At 42.8% G+C, this 14877-nt stretch overlaps 1 protein-coding gene across 8 annotated transcripts in view; it reads left to right on the top strand.

Moving 5' to 3' along the window:
* rai14 (retinoic acid induced 14) overlaps positions 1–14877 on the top strand; it is a 284292-nt gene that overhangs the window by 123841 nt on the left and 145574 nt on the right. For 3 of the 8 annotated variants that reach the window (XM_048528558.1, XM_048528565.1, XM_048528509.1), the window contains exon 1: positions 13908–14014. The exons of 4 other annotated variants lie outside the window; for them this stretch is intronic. In XM_048528558.1, coding sequence (XP_048384515.1) covers positions 13976–14014 — 39 coding nt within the window. In that variant the 5' untranslated portion in view covers positions 13908–13975. Of the gene's footprint in view, positions 1–13904; positions 14015–14877 lie in introns of those variants that run through there. One more of the 8 variants, XM_048528538.1, reaches the window with a different exon arrangement.

The raw sequence follows: 14877 nt of genomic DNA, 5'->3' as shown, positions 1-14877 counted from the left end.
TTTATATATTTAAAGAAGCTGTTGCTCTCCATCTCGACCTTATTGTTTGTTTTCTCCTTTTTTTTTGGTCATCATTTGTTGCATTTTAAAACTTTCCCAGTCCTTTGGCTTACCACTAAACTTTGCCACATGTTTTTTTCTTTCAATTTGATACTATTCTTAAATTTCTGGTTAACCATCTTTGGGTTATCCCCTTCCTTGAATTCTTCATTCTCACTGCATTATGTTTAAAGCTGAATCCCTTACTGTTAAAAGCTTTCCTTTCATGATATATGTTAGTGCTGATAAATCCCATTGCCTTACAGTTTTACTGAAGATTCATAATTTCTTTATTGTCTGAATCACATTCTCTTAACAGCTTTACTGAATGAATTCTCAGGGCATTTTGAGATTGGGGGAAAAAGAGATTTAACTTGAATGCTTGTCTTTTTCCAATAACATACTTTCTTTGTTTAATAGTTGTGTTATTTACTAGTTTTGTAAGTGTCTGTATATTGTGCACGCTGCTGAATTGTTATTGTACTGTAGCTTGATGGTGATTAGTTTACTTAATAAAAACCAGACTCTCTGAAATAAATATCATTATGTACTAGTGAAGACCCCAATGCATCAGATTTACAGGTTACGTTTTTATCACTTATAAAGCGTAGTGTGTCCTCTCTTTACGGTTGGATTTTCAATGGGCATTCAAGTTGCGCTATTTAGTAAGTCTGAAGATAAGCTGAAATTAAAATTTATATTGTACATTGAGCATCGTATAGAAGTTGATTGAAAAACCCTAGTCCATCAAGCTTGTAAAGAGTACTGATTTTAGTCTATACTATTTTGAGGTGTTGTACAGTGCTGCAGTGAAAACAAGTTGCCATGCTTAGCATAAACTGCAGTGTGAACATATGAAGGCAGCTTTAATTGGAAGATACAACTTTGATGTCTTTTGATTATTCTGCATGCATGTGAAAATAAATGATGTTGTGATTTTCCTTAAAATTGCCTGATTACATCTGTTGTACTGTTTCATTTGGGATAGGGGATTGGAGCTGGTCAACTGCACAGGACTGTTATCAATAAAATCACTGATCCTAATGTCAAGCATACTACATATCTGCAAAAATTGCTGTAGAGGCAGAGCCGAGAAGTCAGACATCACGGAGAGCTGTGGTAATAGGGGACTCCATATTGAGAGGGACTGACAGGGGTTTCTGCGGCAACAGGCGAGATTTGAGGATGGTGTGTTGCCTTCCTGGTGCCAGGATCCAGGATGTCACTGATAGAGTGCAGAGAATCCTCAAGGGTGAAGGTGAAGACCCAAAAGTGGTGGTGCATGTCGGCACTAATGACGTCGGGAAGAGAAAGAGGAGCATTCTACAGCGGGACTTCAGAGAACTCGGAAGAAGGCTGAAAAGCAGGAGTTTCAGGGTGGTTATCTCTGGTTTGCTTCCAGTTCCTCGGCTGGAGAGGGCAGGAACAGAGAGATAATGGACCTGAACGTGTGACTGAGGGACTGGTGTCGGAAGCAAGGATTTAAATTCTTGGATCACTGGGGTATGTTTTGGGGTAAGAATAAATTGTACAGGAGGGGCGGTTTGCATGTTAATAATTGGGGGACCAGCTTTCTGGCAGGCAGGTTTGCCACTGCAACACAGGTGTGTTTAAACTAAGTAATGGGGGGGGGGGGGGGGGGGGCAAACTGGAAATTTAAGAATGAAGTTAAAGGGAAAGTGAGAATAAGAGAGGTTAAGAAGGACAACAGAATCAACAGAGCAGAAAACTCAAGAAGGGATCGTACAGTATGGCCAAGTGAAATAGGGATTGATAGGAAGGGTGAGGGGAGAAACAAATTAAAAATATTATATATGAATGCACGAAGCATAAGAAATAAGGTGGATGAGCTTGAGGTTCAGTTGGAAGTTGGCAAGTATGATGTTGTGGGGATAACTGAGACGTGGCTTCAAGTGGACAGGGCCTGGGAAATGAATATTCAAGGCTATACGCGCTATCGAAAGGACAGACTGGTGGGCAGAGGGGATGGGTTAGCCCTGTTGGTGAGGAATGATATTCGCTCCCTTGCAAGGAGGGACATAGAGTCAGGAGATGTAGAGTCAGTATAGATAGAGCTGAGAAATTCTAAGGGTAGAAAGACCCTAATGGGAGTTATCTACAGGCCCCCAAACAGTTGTCAGGAGGTAGGGTGCAGGTCGAAACAAGAGTTGAAATTGGCCTGTCACAAAGGTATCACTACAGCTGTTATGGGAGATTTCAACATGCGGGTAGACTGTGAGAATCAGGATGGTACTGGACCCCAAGAAAGGGAGTTTGTGGAGTGCCTCCGAGATGGATTCTTGGAACAGCTGGTACTGGAGCCAACCAGGGAGAAGGCAATTCTGGATCTGGTGTTGTGCAATGAACTGGATTTGATCAGGGACCTCAAAGTAAAGGAGCCATTAGGAGGTAGTGACCATAATATGATAAGTTTTAATCTGCAGTTTGAGAGGGAGAAGGGAGAATCGGAAGTGTCAGTATTGCAGTTGAATAAAGGGAACTATGGAGCTATGAGGGAGGAGCTGGCCAAAGTTCAGTGGTACAATACCCTGGCAGGGATGGCAGTGGAACAACAATGGCAGGTATTTCTGGATATAATGCAGAAGGTGCAGGATCAGTTCATACCAAAGAGGACGAAAGATCCTAAGGGGAGGCAGGGGGCAGCCGTGGCTGACGAGGGAAGTTAAGGACTGTATAAAAATAAAAGAGAAGTGTAACATAGCAAAGCTGAGTGGGAAGCCGGAGGACTGGGAAGCTTTTAAAGAGCAACAGTGGATAACTGAAAAGGCAATACACAGAGAAAAAATGAGCTATGAAGGAAAACTGGCCAAAAATATAAAGGAGGATAGTAAAAGCTTTTTTAGGTATGTGAAAAGAAAAAAAAATGGTTAAGACTAAAATTGGGCCCTTGAAGTCAGAAACGGGTGAATTTATTATGGGGAACAAGGAAATGGCAGAAGAGTTGAATAGGTACTTCGGATCTGCCTTCACTAGGGAAGACACAAGCAACCTCCCAGATGCAGTAGTGGCTGAAGGACCGAGGGTAATGGATGAACTGAAGAGTATTTATATTAGGCAGGAAATGGTGTTGGATAGACTGTTAGGTCTGAAGGCTGATAAGTCCCTGGGACCTGATGGTCTGCATCCCAGGGTACTTAAGGAGGTGGCTCTAGAAATTGTGGATGCGTTGGTAATTATTTTCCAAGGTTCTATAGATTCAGGATCATTTCCTGCGGATTGGAGGTTGGCAAATGTTGTCCCACTTTTCAAGAAAGGAGGGAGAGAGAAAACAGGAAATTACAGACCGGTTAGCCTGACGTCAGTGGTGGAAAAGATGCTGGAGTCAATTATAAAAGATGAAATTACGACTCATTTGGATAGCAGTAACAGAATAGGTCAGAGTCAGCATGGATTTACGAAGGGGAAATCATGCTTGACTAATCTTCTGGAATTTTTTGAGGATGTATCTATGAAGATGGATAAGGGAGAGCCAGTGGATGTAGTGTACCTGGACTTTCAGAAGGCCTTTGATAAAGCCCTGCGTAGGAGATTGGGGCTCATGGTATTGGGGACAAAATACTGAGTTGGATTGAAAATTGGCTGGCTGACAGGAAGCAAAGAGTAGTGATAAACGGGTCCCTTTCAGAATGGCAGGCAGTGACCAGTGGGGTACCACAAGGTTCGGTGCTGGGACCGCAGCTATTTACAATATACATTAATTTTATAGATGAAGGCATTGCAAGTAATATTAGCAAATTCGCTGATGACACAAAGTTGGGTGGCAGTGTGAAATGTGAGGAGGATGTTATTAGAATACAGGGTGACTTGGACAGGCTAGGTGAGTGGACGGATGCATGGCAGATGCAGTTTAATGTGGATAAATGTGTGGTTATACACTTTGGTGGCAAGAACAGGAAGGCAGATTACTATCTCAATGGAGTCAAGTTAGGTAAAGGGGAAGCACAACGAGATCTAGGTGTTCTTGTACATCAGCCAATGAAAGCAAACATGCAGGTACAGCAGGCAGTGAAGAAAGCTAATAGCATGCTGGCCTTCATCACAAGAGGAATTGAGTATAGGAGCAAAGAGGTCCTTCTGCAGCTGTACAGGGCCCTGGTTAGACCGCACCTGGAGTATTGTGTGCAGTTTTGGTCTCCCAATTTGAGGAAGGACATTCTTGCTATTGAGGGAGTGCAGCGTAGGTTCACAAGGTCAATTCCCAGAATGGCGGGACTATCATATGTTGAAAGATTGGAGTGACTGGGCTTGTATACTCTTGAGTTTAGATGGATGAGAGGGGATCTGATTGAGACGTATAAGGTTATTAAGGGATTAGACACTGTGGAGGCAGGAAACATGTTTCCGCTGATGGGTGAGTCCAGGACCAGAGGACACAGTTTAAAAATAAGGGTTAGGCCATTTAGAACAGAGTTGAGGAAAAACTTCTTCACCCAGAGAGTGGCGGATATATGGAATGCTCTGCCCCAGAAGGCAGTGGAGGCCAACTCTCTGAATGCTTTCAAGAAAGAGATAGACAGAGCTCTTAAAGATAGTGGAATCAAGGGTTATGGGGATAAGGCAGGAACAGGATACTGATTGTGGATGATCAGCCATGATCATAATGAATGGTGGTGCTGGCTCGAAGGGCCAAATGGCCTACTCCAGCACCTATTGTCTATTGTCTATTGTCTATTGTCTGTACTGTCTTTCACTTCAGATTAAGTTTCTGCAATAAATTCCTTTGTTCGCAGCTGTTATGGAAAATCCTGTGTAAATGTTGTTGTAATTACACCCTCCTGCCTGCTGAACACCTCCATTACACGGCTTTCAGGGTTTCATAGAGTTATAGAGCGCAGAAACAGACTTTTTGGTCCAACTAGTCCATGCTGAGCATAATCCTAAACTAGACCAGTTCCACCTGCTGCTTACTGGCCAATATCCCTCTAAACCTTTCCTATTCATATTTGCATCCAAGTGTCTTTTAAACTTCGTAATTGTACACAGGAAGTTCATTCCACATATGAACCACCTTCTGTTTAAAAAAAAATTGTCTCCTGTCGTTTTTAAATCTCTCTCCCGTCACCTTAACAATGTGCTCCCTATCCTTGAAATTCTCCAGCTTAGGGCAAAGACAACTACCATCAACTCCATCTACACCTCTTTACTTTATAAACCTTTTTCAGTTCACCTCTCAACCTCCTACACTCCAGTGGAAAAAGTCCCAGCTTATTCAGCCTTTCCTTATAACTCAAACCCTCCATTCCCAGCAACATCCTGGTAAATCCCTTCTGCACCCTCTCCAGCTTGGTAAGATCCTTCTTTTCACTAGGTGACCAGAGCTGCACATAGTATTCCAGAAGAGGCCTCATCAATAACCTGTACAACCTCAGCGTAACATCCCAACTCCTCTCTTTAAAGGACTGATCAATGAAGGCAAGCATGCCAAATGCCTTTTTAACCATTCTGTTTATATGTAACACAGAATTTGTTATGAGAAAAGAGAGATCAAAGAAAAGAAAATTCCTGATATTCATTTGATAATTAACAAGTAACAATTTATATATTTAACAGTGAACAAATTAATAGTACTACTAAAACCAAACAATGCCCCTGTAACTCCTAACTATTCCCTATCAGAACAAAATTCTACTGGTATGCTATTCCAATCCCACTTAAGTAGTAAGGAAAATGTAATCTCTGAAAGTCCACACAGAATGTATCTTCTGGAGTGCTCTGCCATGTGCAGTCATAAATAAAATTTCTTCCGCTGATCCTGCTGTTAGGGATGTTTTCTCTGTGAAGACTCTTATTGAGAAGTGCTGTGGTACCTTTTGTGGATAAGATGCTGCTTTCTTAGAGAGTTTAGTGATTTCTTGTGAGAGCTGGGCGCTTAGTGTTCTCAGATGGTGGTTTGCTCTCACACTGATTTTTCAAAACACTTCTTGTATACCTTGGATGACTTATTAATTTTCTTACAACAGTATTGATACGAAGTTGTCAAAAACATCAGATTTAAATTCAGTGATAATGGGAACTGCAGATGCCGGAGAATCCAAGATAATAAAATGTGGAGCTTGATGAATACAGCAGGCTGAGCAGCATCTCAGGAGCACAAAAGCTGACGTTTCGGGCCTAGACCCTTCATCAGAGAGGGGGATGGGGAGAGGGAACTGGAATAAATAGGGAGAGAGGGGGAGGCGGACCAAAGATGGGGAGAAAACAACATAGGTAGGGAGGAGAGTATAGGTAGGGAGGGGATAGGTCAGTCCGGGGAAGATGGACAGGTCAAGGAGGCGGGATGAGGTGGTAGGTAGGAAATGGAGGTGCGGCTTGAGGTGGGAGGAAGGGATGGGTGAGAGGAAGAACAGGTTAGAGAAGCAGAGACAGGCTGGGCTGGTTTTGGGATGCACCGGCGGGAGGGGACAAGCTGGGCTGGTTTTGTGATGCAGTGGGGGGAGGGGAAGAACTGGGCTGCTTTTGGGATGCAGTAGGGGAAGGGGAGATTTAGAAGCTGGTGAAGTCCACATTGATACCATTGGGCTGCAGGGTTCCCAAACGGAATATGAGTTGCTCTTCCTGCAACCTTCAGGTGGCATCATTGTGGCACTGCAGGAGGCCCATGATGGATATGTCATCCGAGGAATGGGAGGGGGACTTGAAATGGTTCACAACTGGGAGGTGCAGTTGTTTGTTGCGAACCGAGCGGAGGTGTTCTACAAAGCGGTCCCCAAGCCTCCACTTGGTTTCCCTAATGTAGAGGAAGCCACACCGGGTGCAGTGGATACAATATACCACATTGGCAGATGTGCAGGTGAACCTCATCGTGGGGCCTGGGATGGGGGTGAGGGAGCAGGTGTGGGGGCAAGTGTAGCACTTCCTGCGGTTGCAGGGGAAGGTGCCGGGTGTGGTGGGGTTGGAGGGGAGTGTGGAGCGGACAAGGGAGTCGCGGAGAGAATGGTCTCTCCGGAAAGCAGTCAAGGGTGGGGATGGAAAAATGTCTTGGGTGGTGGGGTTGGATTGTAGATGGCGGAAGTGTCGGAGGATGATACGTTGTATCCAGAGGTTGGTGGGGTGGTATGTGAGAATGAGGGGGATCCTCTGGGGGCAGTTGTAGCGGGGGCGGGGTGTGAGGGATGTGTTGCGGGAAATGCGGCAGACGCGGTCAAGGACGTTCTCGACCACTGCAGGGGGCAAGTTGCGGTCCTAGAAGAATGTGGACATCCGGGATGTGCGGGAGTGGAATGCCTCATCGTGGGTGCAGATGCGGCGGAGGCGGAGGAATTGGGAATAGGGGATGGAATTTTTGCAAGAGGGTGGGTGGGAGGAGGTGTATTCTAGGTAGCTGTGGGAGTCGGTGGGCTTGAAATGGACATCAGTTTCTAGCTGGTTACCTGAGATGGGGACAGAGACGTCCAGGAAGGTGAGGGATGTGCTGGAGATGGCCCAGGTGAACATTCACCAGATTTAAATTCAATTCGTTTGCAATCGTTAAGTGCGTGGTTTATATTAATTGGTTGATTCTAGCTCATTGGAAACCTTTGAGTTTTGTTGTTTTGACAATGACACAACCAGTTGATATATGTTTCCATTTCAGAATTGGCTGAACATCTTCAGCTATATACAGACATCTTTATTTTTGTATAAATCTTTAAGCTTAGAAAAACACTATCTCTTAAAGGACCACACACTGTTCTCCATTATCATTTTTATTTACAAACAAATTCTAGCTTCCTGCCTTCCAGTCCATGATTATTCTACACAAATTCATAACATTTAAAGGATTATATATACCTGTACCCCTAGGTCTCTCTGTTCTACAATGCTACCCAGGGCCCTACCCTTGTTTGTTGTACCAAAATGCAATACCCTGCATAATGCAGATTGATCTCCATGTGCCATTTTTCAGCCCATTGACACATTTGATGACGATCCCTTTATAATCTTAGAAAACCTTCTTCATTGTCAACAATGCCACCAATTTTGGTGTCATCTGCAAATTTGCTAACTTTGCCTTCTCTATTCTGATCCTGATCATTTATATAAATGATAAATGAAACAGGACCCAGAGCCGATCCCTGTGGAACATCGCTGGTCACAGGCCTCCAGTTTGAAAAGCACCCTCCACCGTTAGTCTCTGTCAATTATGTATCCGTTTCGCAAGGTCACCCTGAATCCCATATGACCTAATTTTACTAATTAGTCTGCCATGTGGAACCTTGTGAAAGGCTTTATTAAAATCCAAATAAACAACATCCACTGCTCTGCCATCATCAATCTTTTTGGTAACTTCCTCAAAAAACTCAATCAAATTTGAGAGACATGATTTTCCTCTCACAAAACCATGCTGACTACCCCTAATCAGTTTTTGCCTCGCCAAATGTGCATAAATCCTATATTTTGTAATTACTTCCAAAAATTTGCCCACAACCAAAGTCAGACTCGCCGGTCTATAATTCACTGGTTTCTCTTTACGACCTTTCTTAAACAAAGATGCCGCATTATTGATTGATTTATTGTCCCGTGTACTGAAATACAGTGAAAAGCTTTGTTGACCAGCAGTATAGGCAGATCACAGCAAGCAAAGGATGTACAGATCACAAAGACTTAGAGGCATACAGGTTATGTTATTTAAGACTAGAGTCCATCAACAGTCTGATAACAGCTGGAAAGAAGCTGTCCCTGTGCCTGCTTGTCCGTGTGTGGTGGCTCCTGTATCTTCTGGCTGATGGAAGAAGTTGTAGGAGATCATCACTGGGGTGTGATGGGTCTTTTATGATGTTGGCACCCTTTCAGCGGCAATGAGCCATGTCAATAGAGTCCATGGATTGAAGGTTGGCTTCTGTGATGGTCTGGGCGATGTACACCACTTCCTGTAGTTTCTTATAGTCTTGGACAGAGCAGTTGCCATACCAGACCATTATGCACCCAGACAGCACTCTTCAGTGGTGCATGCAGTTTGTAGCCATCAGGCACTCACCTGTAGTTTTCAATGACACAAATATTTTTGCAAGAGGTTTTGTATTTTCTTCCCTTACTTCCTACAACATTCTGGGATACAGTAGATCAAGTCCCAGAGATTTATCCAGCTTTTATATTCTTTAAGACTTCCCAAACCACCTCTTCTGTCCTCGCGTATCACCCCACTGGTCTCCGGATCCAACGCATCATCCTCCGACACTTCCGCCATCTGCAATCCGACCCCACCACCAAAGACACTTTTCCCTCCCCATCCTTATCTGCTTTCCGAAGGGACCACTCTCTCTGTGACTCCTTTGTCTGCTCCACACTCCCCACTAGCCCCACCACACCCGGCAATTTTCCCTGCAACTGCAGGAAGTGCTATGCCGGCCCCCACACCTCACCCCCATCCCGGGCTCCAAGAAGAGTTTCCACATCAAGCTGATGTTCACCTGCACATCTGCCAATGTGGTATACTGCATTCGCTGTTCCCGTTGTGGCCTCTTCTACATCGGGGCCCGCTTTGCAGAACACCTATGCTCGGTTCGCAACAACCAACTGCGTCTCCCAGTTGCCAACCATTTCAACTCCCCCTCCCGTTCCTCAGATGACATGCCCATCCTGGGCCTCCTGCTGTGCCACAATGATGCCAACCAAAGGTTGCAGGAACAGCAACTCATATTCCACTTGGGAACCCCACAGCCCAATGGCATCAATGTGGACTTCACAAGCTTCAAAATCTCCTCTCCCCCACCGCATCCCAAAACCAGCCCAGCTCATCTCCACCTCCCTAACCTGTCCTTCCTCTCACCCATCCCCTCCTCCCACCACAAGCCGCACCCCTATCTCCTACCTACTAGCCACATCCTGCCCCCTTGACCTGTCCATCCTCCCTGGACTGACCCATGCCCTCCCTACCTCCCCACCTACACTCACCTTTACTGGCTCCATCCCCACCTCTTTGACCTGTCTCTCTCCTCTCACCTATCTTTTCCTTTAACCGTCTTCTATTCCCCTCCCCCTCTTTCCCTATTTATTTCAGAACCTCCTTTCCTTCCCCCATTTCTGCAGAAGGGTCTAGGCCTGAAACATCAGCCTTCCAGCTACTCTGATGCTGCTTGGCCTGCTGTGTCCATCCAGCTCTACACCTTGTTATCTCTCCTCTGTCATGTGAACTGTTTTTAAAACATCAAAGCTTATTTTTCTGCATTCTCTGGACTCCATTTCTTATTCCACAATAAAAACTGACGCAGAATGTTCATTGAGCACCTCTCCCATCTCCCTGGGGTTCAACACAAAGACGATCTCCTTGATCTTTGAGGCCCAGCCTCTAGTTACCTCTTGCTCTTAATGCATTTGTAGAACCTTTTTGGATTATCCTTTAACCTTGTCTGCCAATGCCATCTCACACCCCTCTTTGCTTCCCTGATTTCTCTCTTAAGGATGCCCCTACACTCTTGATATTAAAAGATTCAGTTGAACCAAGTTGTCTAAATCTAATAAAAAGATTCTGTTTTATTCTTAATGAGAACCTCAACATCCTTACTCACCCACTATTCCTTAATCTTACTGGCCTGGCCCTTTGCTCTACAGGAACAACATGCCTCTGAACTGCCATCATCGCGCTCTTGAACCCCTCCCACTTGTCAGATGGCCTTTTACCCATGAACAGCCTACTCCAATTAACTGTTGAAAATTCTTGTCTCTTACCATTAAAATGTGCCTTACTCTAATGAAAAACTGCAACTTTTATGGAAGGCTTATCTTTTTCCAGTACTGTTTTCAAACTAGTAGAACTATGATCACTGGACTCAAACTGTTCCCCACTTTTACTTCTGTCATCTGCCCTGCCTTATTGCCCAAACCGAGGCCTAGATTTGTTCTTTTTCTCATAGGAGCATCCAACATGTTGATAAAAAAAAATTTTCCTTGAGCACGTCCCACAAATGCTTCACCATTCAAACCTTTGACACTATGGTAGTCTCAGTCAATGTTTGGACAATTAAAATCTCGCGCTGTTACAAGATTATTGTTCTTACGTATATCTGATATCTCCCTACATATTTGTTTCTCAATTTCTCTCTTACTATTGGTCTGGCCAAAAGTACAATCCCGTCAAAGTGATCTTTCCTTATTTGTAATCTCTACCCATTTATTTTCACTGGACATTTTTTTAGTAATATCTTCCCTTGTTGCAGCAGTAATATATTCCTTAATCAAAGATGCCACTCCTTCTCCTTCCTTGCCTCCTTTCCTATCCTTCCTACAGCATCTCAAACCTGGAACACTGAGCTGCCAGCCTTGTCCATCACTCAGCCAAGTTTCTGCAATGGTTGTGACGTCCCAATACCATGTTTGTAAACACCAAAATTTTGCTCCTTTGCTTGAACTGACTCTTTCCATGCTTACCTAATTGCTGCAAATATTGTGTTTCCAAAACTGACTGAAAGAAAACTTTGAAGATAGAATTACAAATTTCAAATGTTCGCAATCTGAAAATTGTCTGAAAGCTCTAGTTTTATTAATCTATACCCTCTAACCTACATCTTTGAAAACAATATTTCACTTTATTTTCTGTATTTTGAAACACTGCAGTAGGTCAGCAAATGACACTGTAGAAGTCTTGCAAATTTTGAACACCCACTTAATCCCCCTTATTCCTGTAAAACATTGTTTTTTAATGCATTTGGATTAACTGTGCAAAATCATATAACATCATAAAATCACCAACATTTATTATTGGAAAACTCTTTGTTAGCATTTCTTGGTCCTGCTCGAATTGCTATGTTACTCGTTTCTTTTCCCTTTCTTGACTATGCCACTTCATCACAGAATCCCTACAGTGTTGAAACAGGCCGTTTGGCCAACAAACCCGCACCAACACTCGGTACCCCACGCAGACCCATCCCCCGCTAATCTGCACATCCCAGAACACTATGGGAAATTTAGCAAGGCCAATCCACCCATCCAACCTGCACATCTTTGGACTGTGGGAGGAAACGCATGCAGACGACGTGCGAACTCCAAATAGACAGTCGTGCAGGGGTGGAATTGAACCTGGTTCCCTGGCGCTGTGAGGCAGCAGTGCTAACTACAGAGCCACTTGCTTTATTCCTCCTGGTTTCTAGATACTGACAGCTCTGGTCCTTTTAATCCTAACTGGCAGCAGCTTTCAGCATCAAACGAAAACTTTACAAAGGCAGGCTTTTATTAAGTTCTTAACCATAGCTAATTGACCTTAACGGGCTCAAGTTCTTCTGTTCACTTTGAGAATAGAGGCAAGACATCTACGTGCACAGCATGGTTGCTATTATTTGGAATACCCATATCCATTTTAGCCCATTCAGGGTACAAATTCCAGCTGAAAATCAAGACTTTTACAAATGTTAACTTTGTGAATTTTTTGATTGCATTTCAAGACTATTGATAATAAATGAGAAATGTATTGATAATAAATGTCTCCGTGGGTTTCCTCCAATGGTCCAAAGTTCACTAGTAAATTGACCCTATAACACGGACCTGGTTTGCTAGAATGGAATATATTGTATTCCTCATCTGCTCTTGTGCACCGCTTCCTTTTAGGAAGTTTCTTTTCTGAACAGTTTGCTGTTGGTACCTTGCACTAGTGATCATGCATCAGCTTGGACATGACTGTCAGTGGGATGCTTCAATTGTGGCAGGTATACAACACAGCCAAGTCTTCATGTGCAGTGTTTTTGGAATTCAGCCAGTGAGAGTGTCAGTTTCTCTTAATAGCATATGATAAGAGTGAATTATAATGTTTTCTTGTGTCTAACACATGAAATATAAGCAACTTCCAAACAGCAAACTCTACCATTGAGAAGGACAAGGATAGCAGACATGTGGAAATACCACCATGTGCAAGTCAGGCACATTCCTCGTGTAATTCTATCACTATTCCTTTACTGTTGCCAGGACAAAGTTCCGAAAATTCCTCCCTGTCAGCATCTTGGGATGTTTTTAACACTACGTGGATTGCAGCAGTTCCAGAAGGTAGCACCGCCATGACCTGTGGGCTCTTCAGGATGGGCTTCAAATGCTGGCCTTGCCATTAACAGTCATATCTGATGGCCCAATAAAACCATGCACACTGGAACCACTCCAAGCTATGTGTTGGTTTTAAATGCTGATACAATCTTTGAGACAATTTCATTAAAAAGTTATGACACAACTGGGCTATTTTCTAGTATAGTACTCAGAACTCAGCTCCTTTCTCTCTTAAAATTTGATAAAATATCAAATTCAAAGTACTCCTAAGGAGTAAAGATAATAATTTCAGCCTGTGCTTTCTCAATAGCTGTGTAAATATCATTGTTGGAGAGAATAGTGTATAGGACTAGATTCAAAACACTTAATATTATAAAGAAAAGTTTTCGTTATCAGTGTGTCTGCTCTTCCCCTTTTCCACACCCCCACTTTTCTGGTCTAGTAATGCATGCTCTGGATATACTAAATTAATGAAGTGACAGCCGGATATCGACCATTCGTCAACTATTGAAAAAAGTTCCCGAAGTCAATAGACAAGTATGCTGTTAGGATAGCCAAGATATTATTGCAGAATTTAGGTCACTCTATATTTTAAAGCAGTGCAGTCTCTGTCTTGGATAACTGTGCCAACTTGATGTCGTGCTCCTCGCCTTGTTTATTTAATATGAATAAGTTGTCATTGCAAATTGGTATCTCACTAGCCCATGAATATGTGTTCCAGAAATTTTTTTGTGTCATTCTACAATGGCAATTCTGTATTCTGTGTGAACTTGTCACTGCAACCTCTGACGGACTGCAGAGGGCTAATCAATGGGATCTAGTGTCTATGTTTTTAATGGTAATGCTTTGATTTGATGGTACAAAGAAAACTTGTTTCTGAGGAGGTTGTGCAGCAGGATTCTTTCCAGCAGATCTAACAGTGACTAGCCGAGCAAAGAAGGAAAGAGAAGAGGAACAAACGACAACAGCAATGAAACGACTATTTCTGTGTTCATTTCTCTCTGTAGGTGTAAGTAATTTATTGATGTAACTCTCTGTTAATGTTTTTAACTTTTACCTCATATTTAAAGAGTAAGATATTTCACTTTGATACTGTACTTGGAGTCAAAACCATGTGACTGATAGGCCTCCTCTACTTAGTTTTTTGTAACAAGATTTGCAGTCCTGGATTTTGATGAAAAATTTGCAAATCTAAAACAAAAAGGCAGGAATATTTAAAATGCCAATCTAAATAATTGTCCTTCGAAGCAATAAAATGAAATAATTAATTGGGCAGAATTGCTCGTCATAAGTTGCTGCCTTTTTATAACGGATTCTGAAATTTTTTTTAACACATTAAAGGTTATGGTGGTGTAAGTGACTGGTGAACCAGCACAACGGTCTGTTTTAATAAGTTCCTTATGTCACATGATCAAATGCATGAGGTTGGTGTGGGGAAGGATGGAAACAAAAGCAAAGTTTGAAGACTTGGCTTTTTATCAAGAGTTAAAATTGCTAAGTTGCTATAGTCAATTCTCTGTTCAATCACTCCATGAAGGCTGATTATAAAGGAGAGGTTGGGTATCAAATATTGATTAATTTGGTTAGTGTATGTGTATAAGACAATGGCACTGGAAATTGAGCGTCATTGAAGCCAATATTTTTAAAATAGTTTGCGTGTAAAACAAATAAATTAGAAGATAGAACTGTTCTGATCTAATTGAAGATGCTGCTTTGTAGCAGTCTGATCCTGACCCTCCATCTCTGAAAGAGTACTAAAGTTATCAATATCTCAATGGAAAGTGATAATGATAGATATTGCTAAAGTAGAAAACCTGCTGTTTAACAATCTGTAGAAGGCAGTTTGTACCAGTATGTTTGGCTGAAGTTTTA

The sequence above is a fragment of the Stegostoma tigrinum genome, chromosome 1 (genome assembly GCF_030684315.1).
Source record: "Stegostoma tigrinum isolate sSteTig4 chromosome 1, sSteTig4.hap1, whole genome shotgun sequence".
In the NCBI taxonomy this organism is placed as follows: Eukaryota; Metazoa; Chordata; class Chondrichthyes; order Orectolobiformes; family Stegostomatidae; genus Stegostoma; species Stegostoma tigrinum.
The sequence above is the reverse complement of the archived record's forward strand: the minus strand, read 5'-3'. Positions and strand labels throughout refer to the sequence as shown.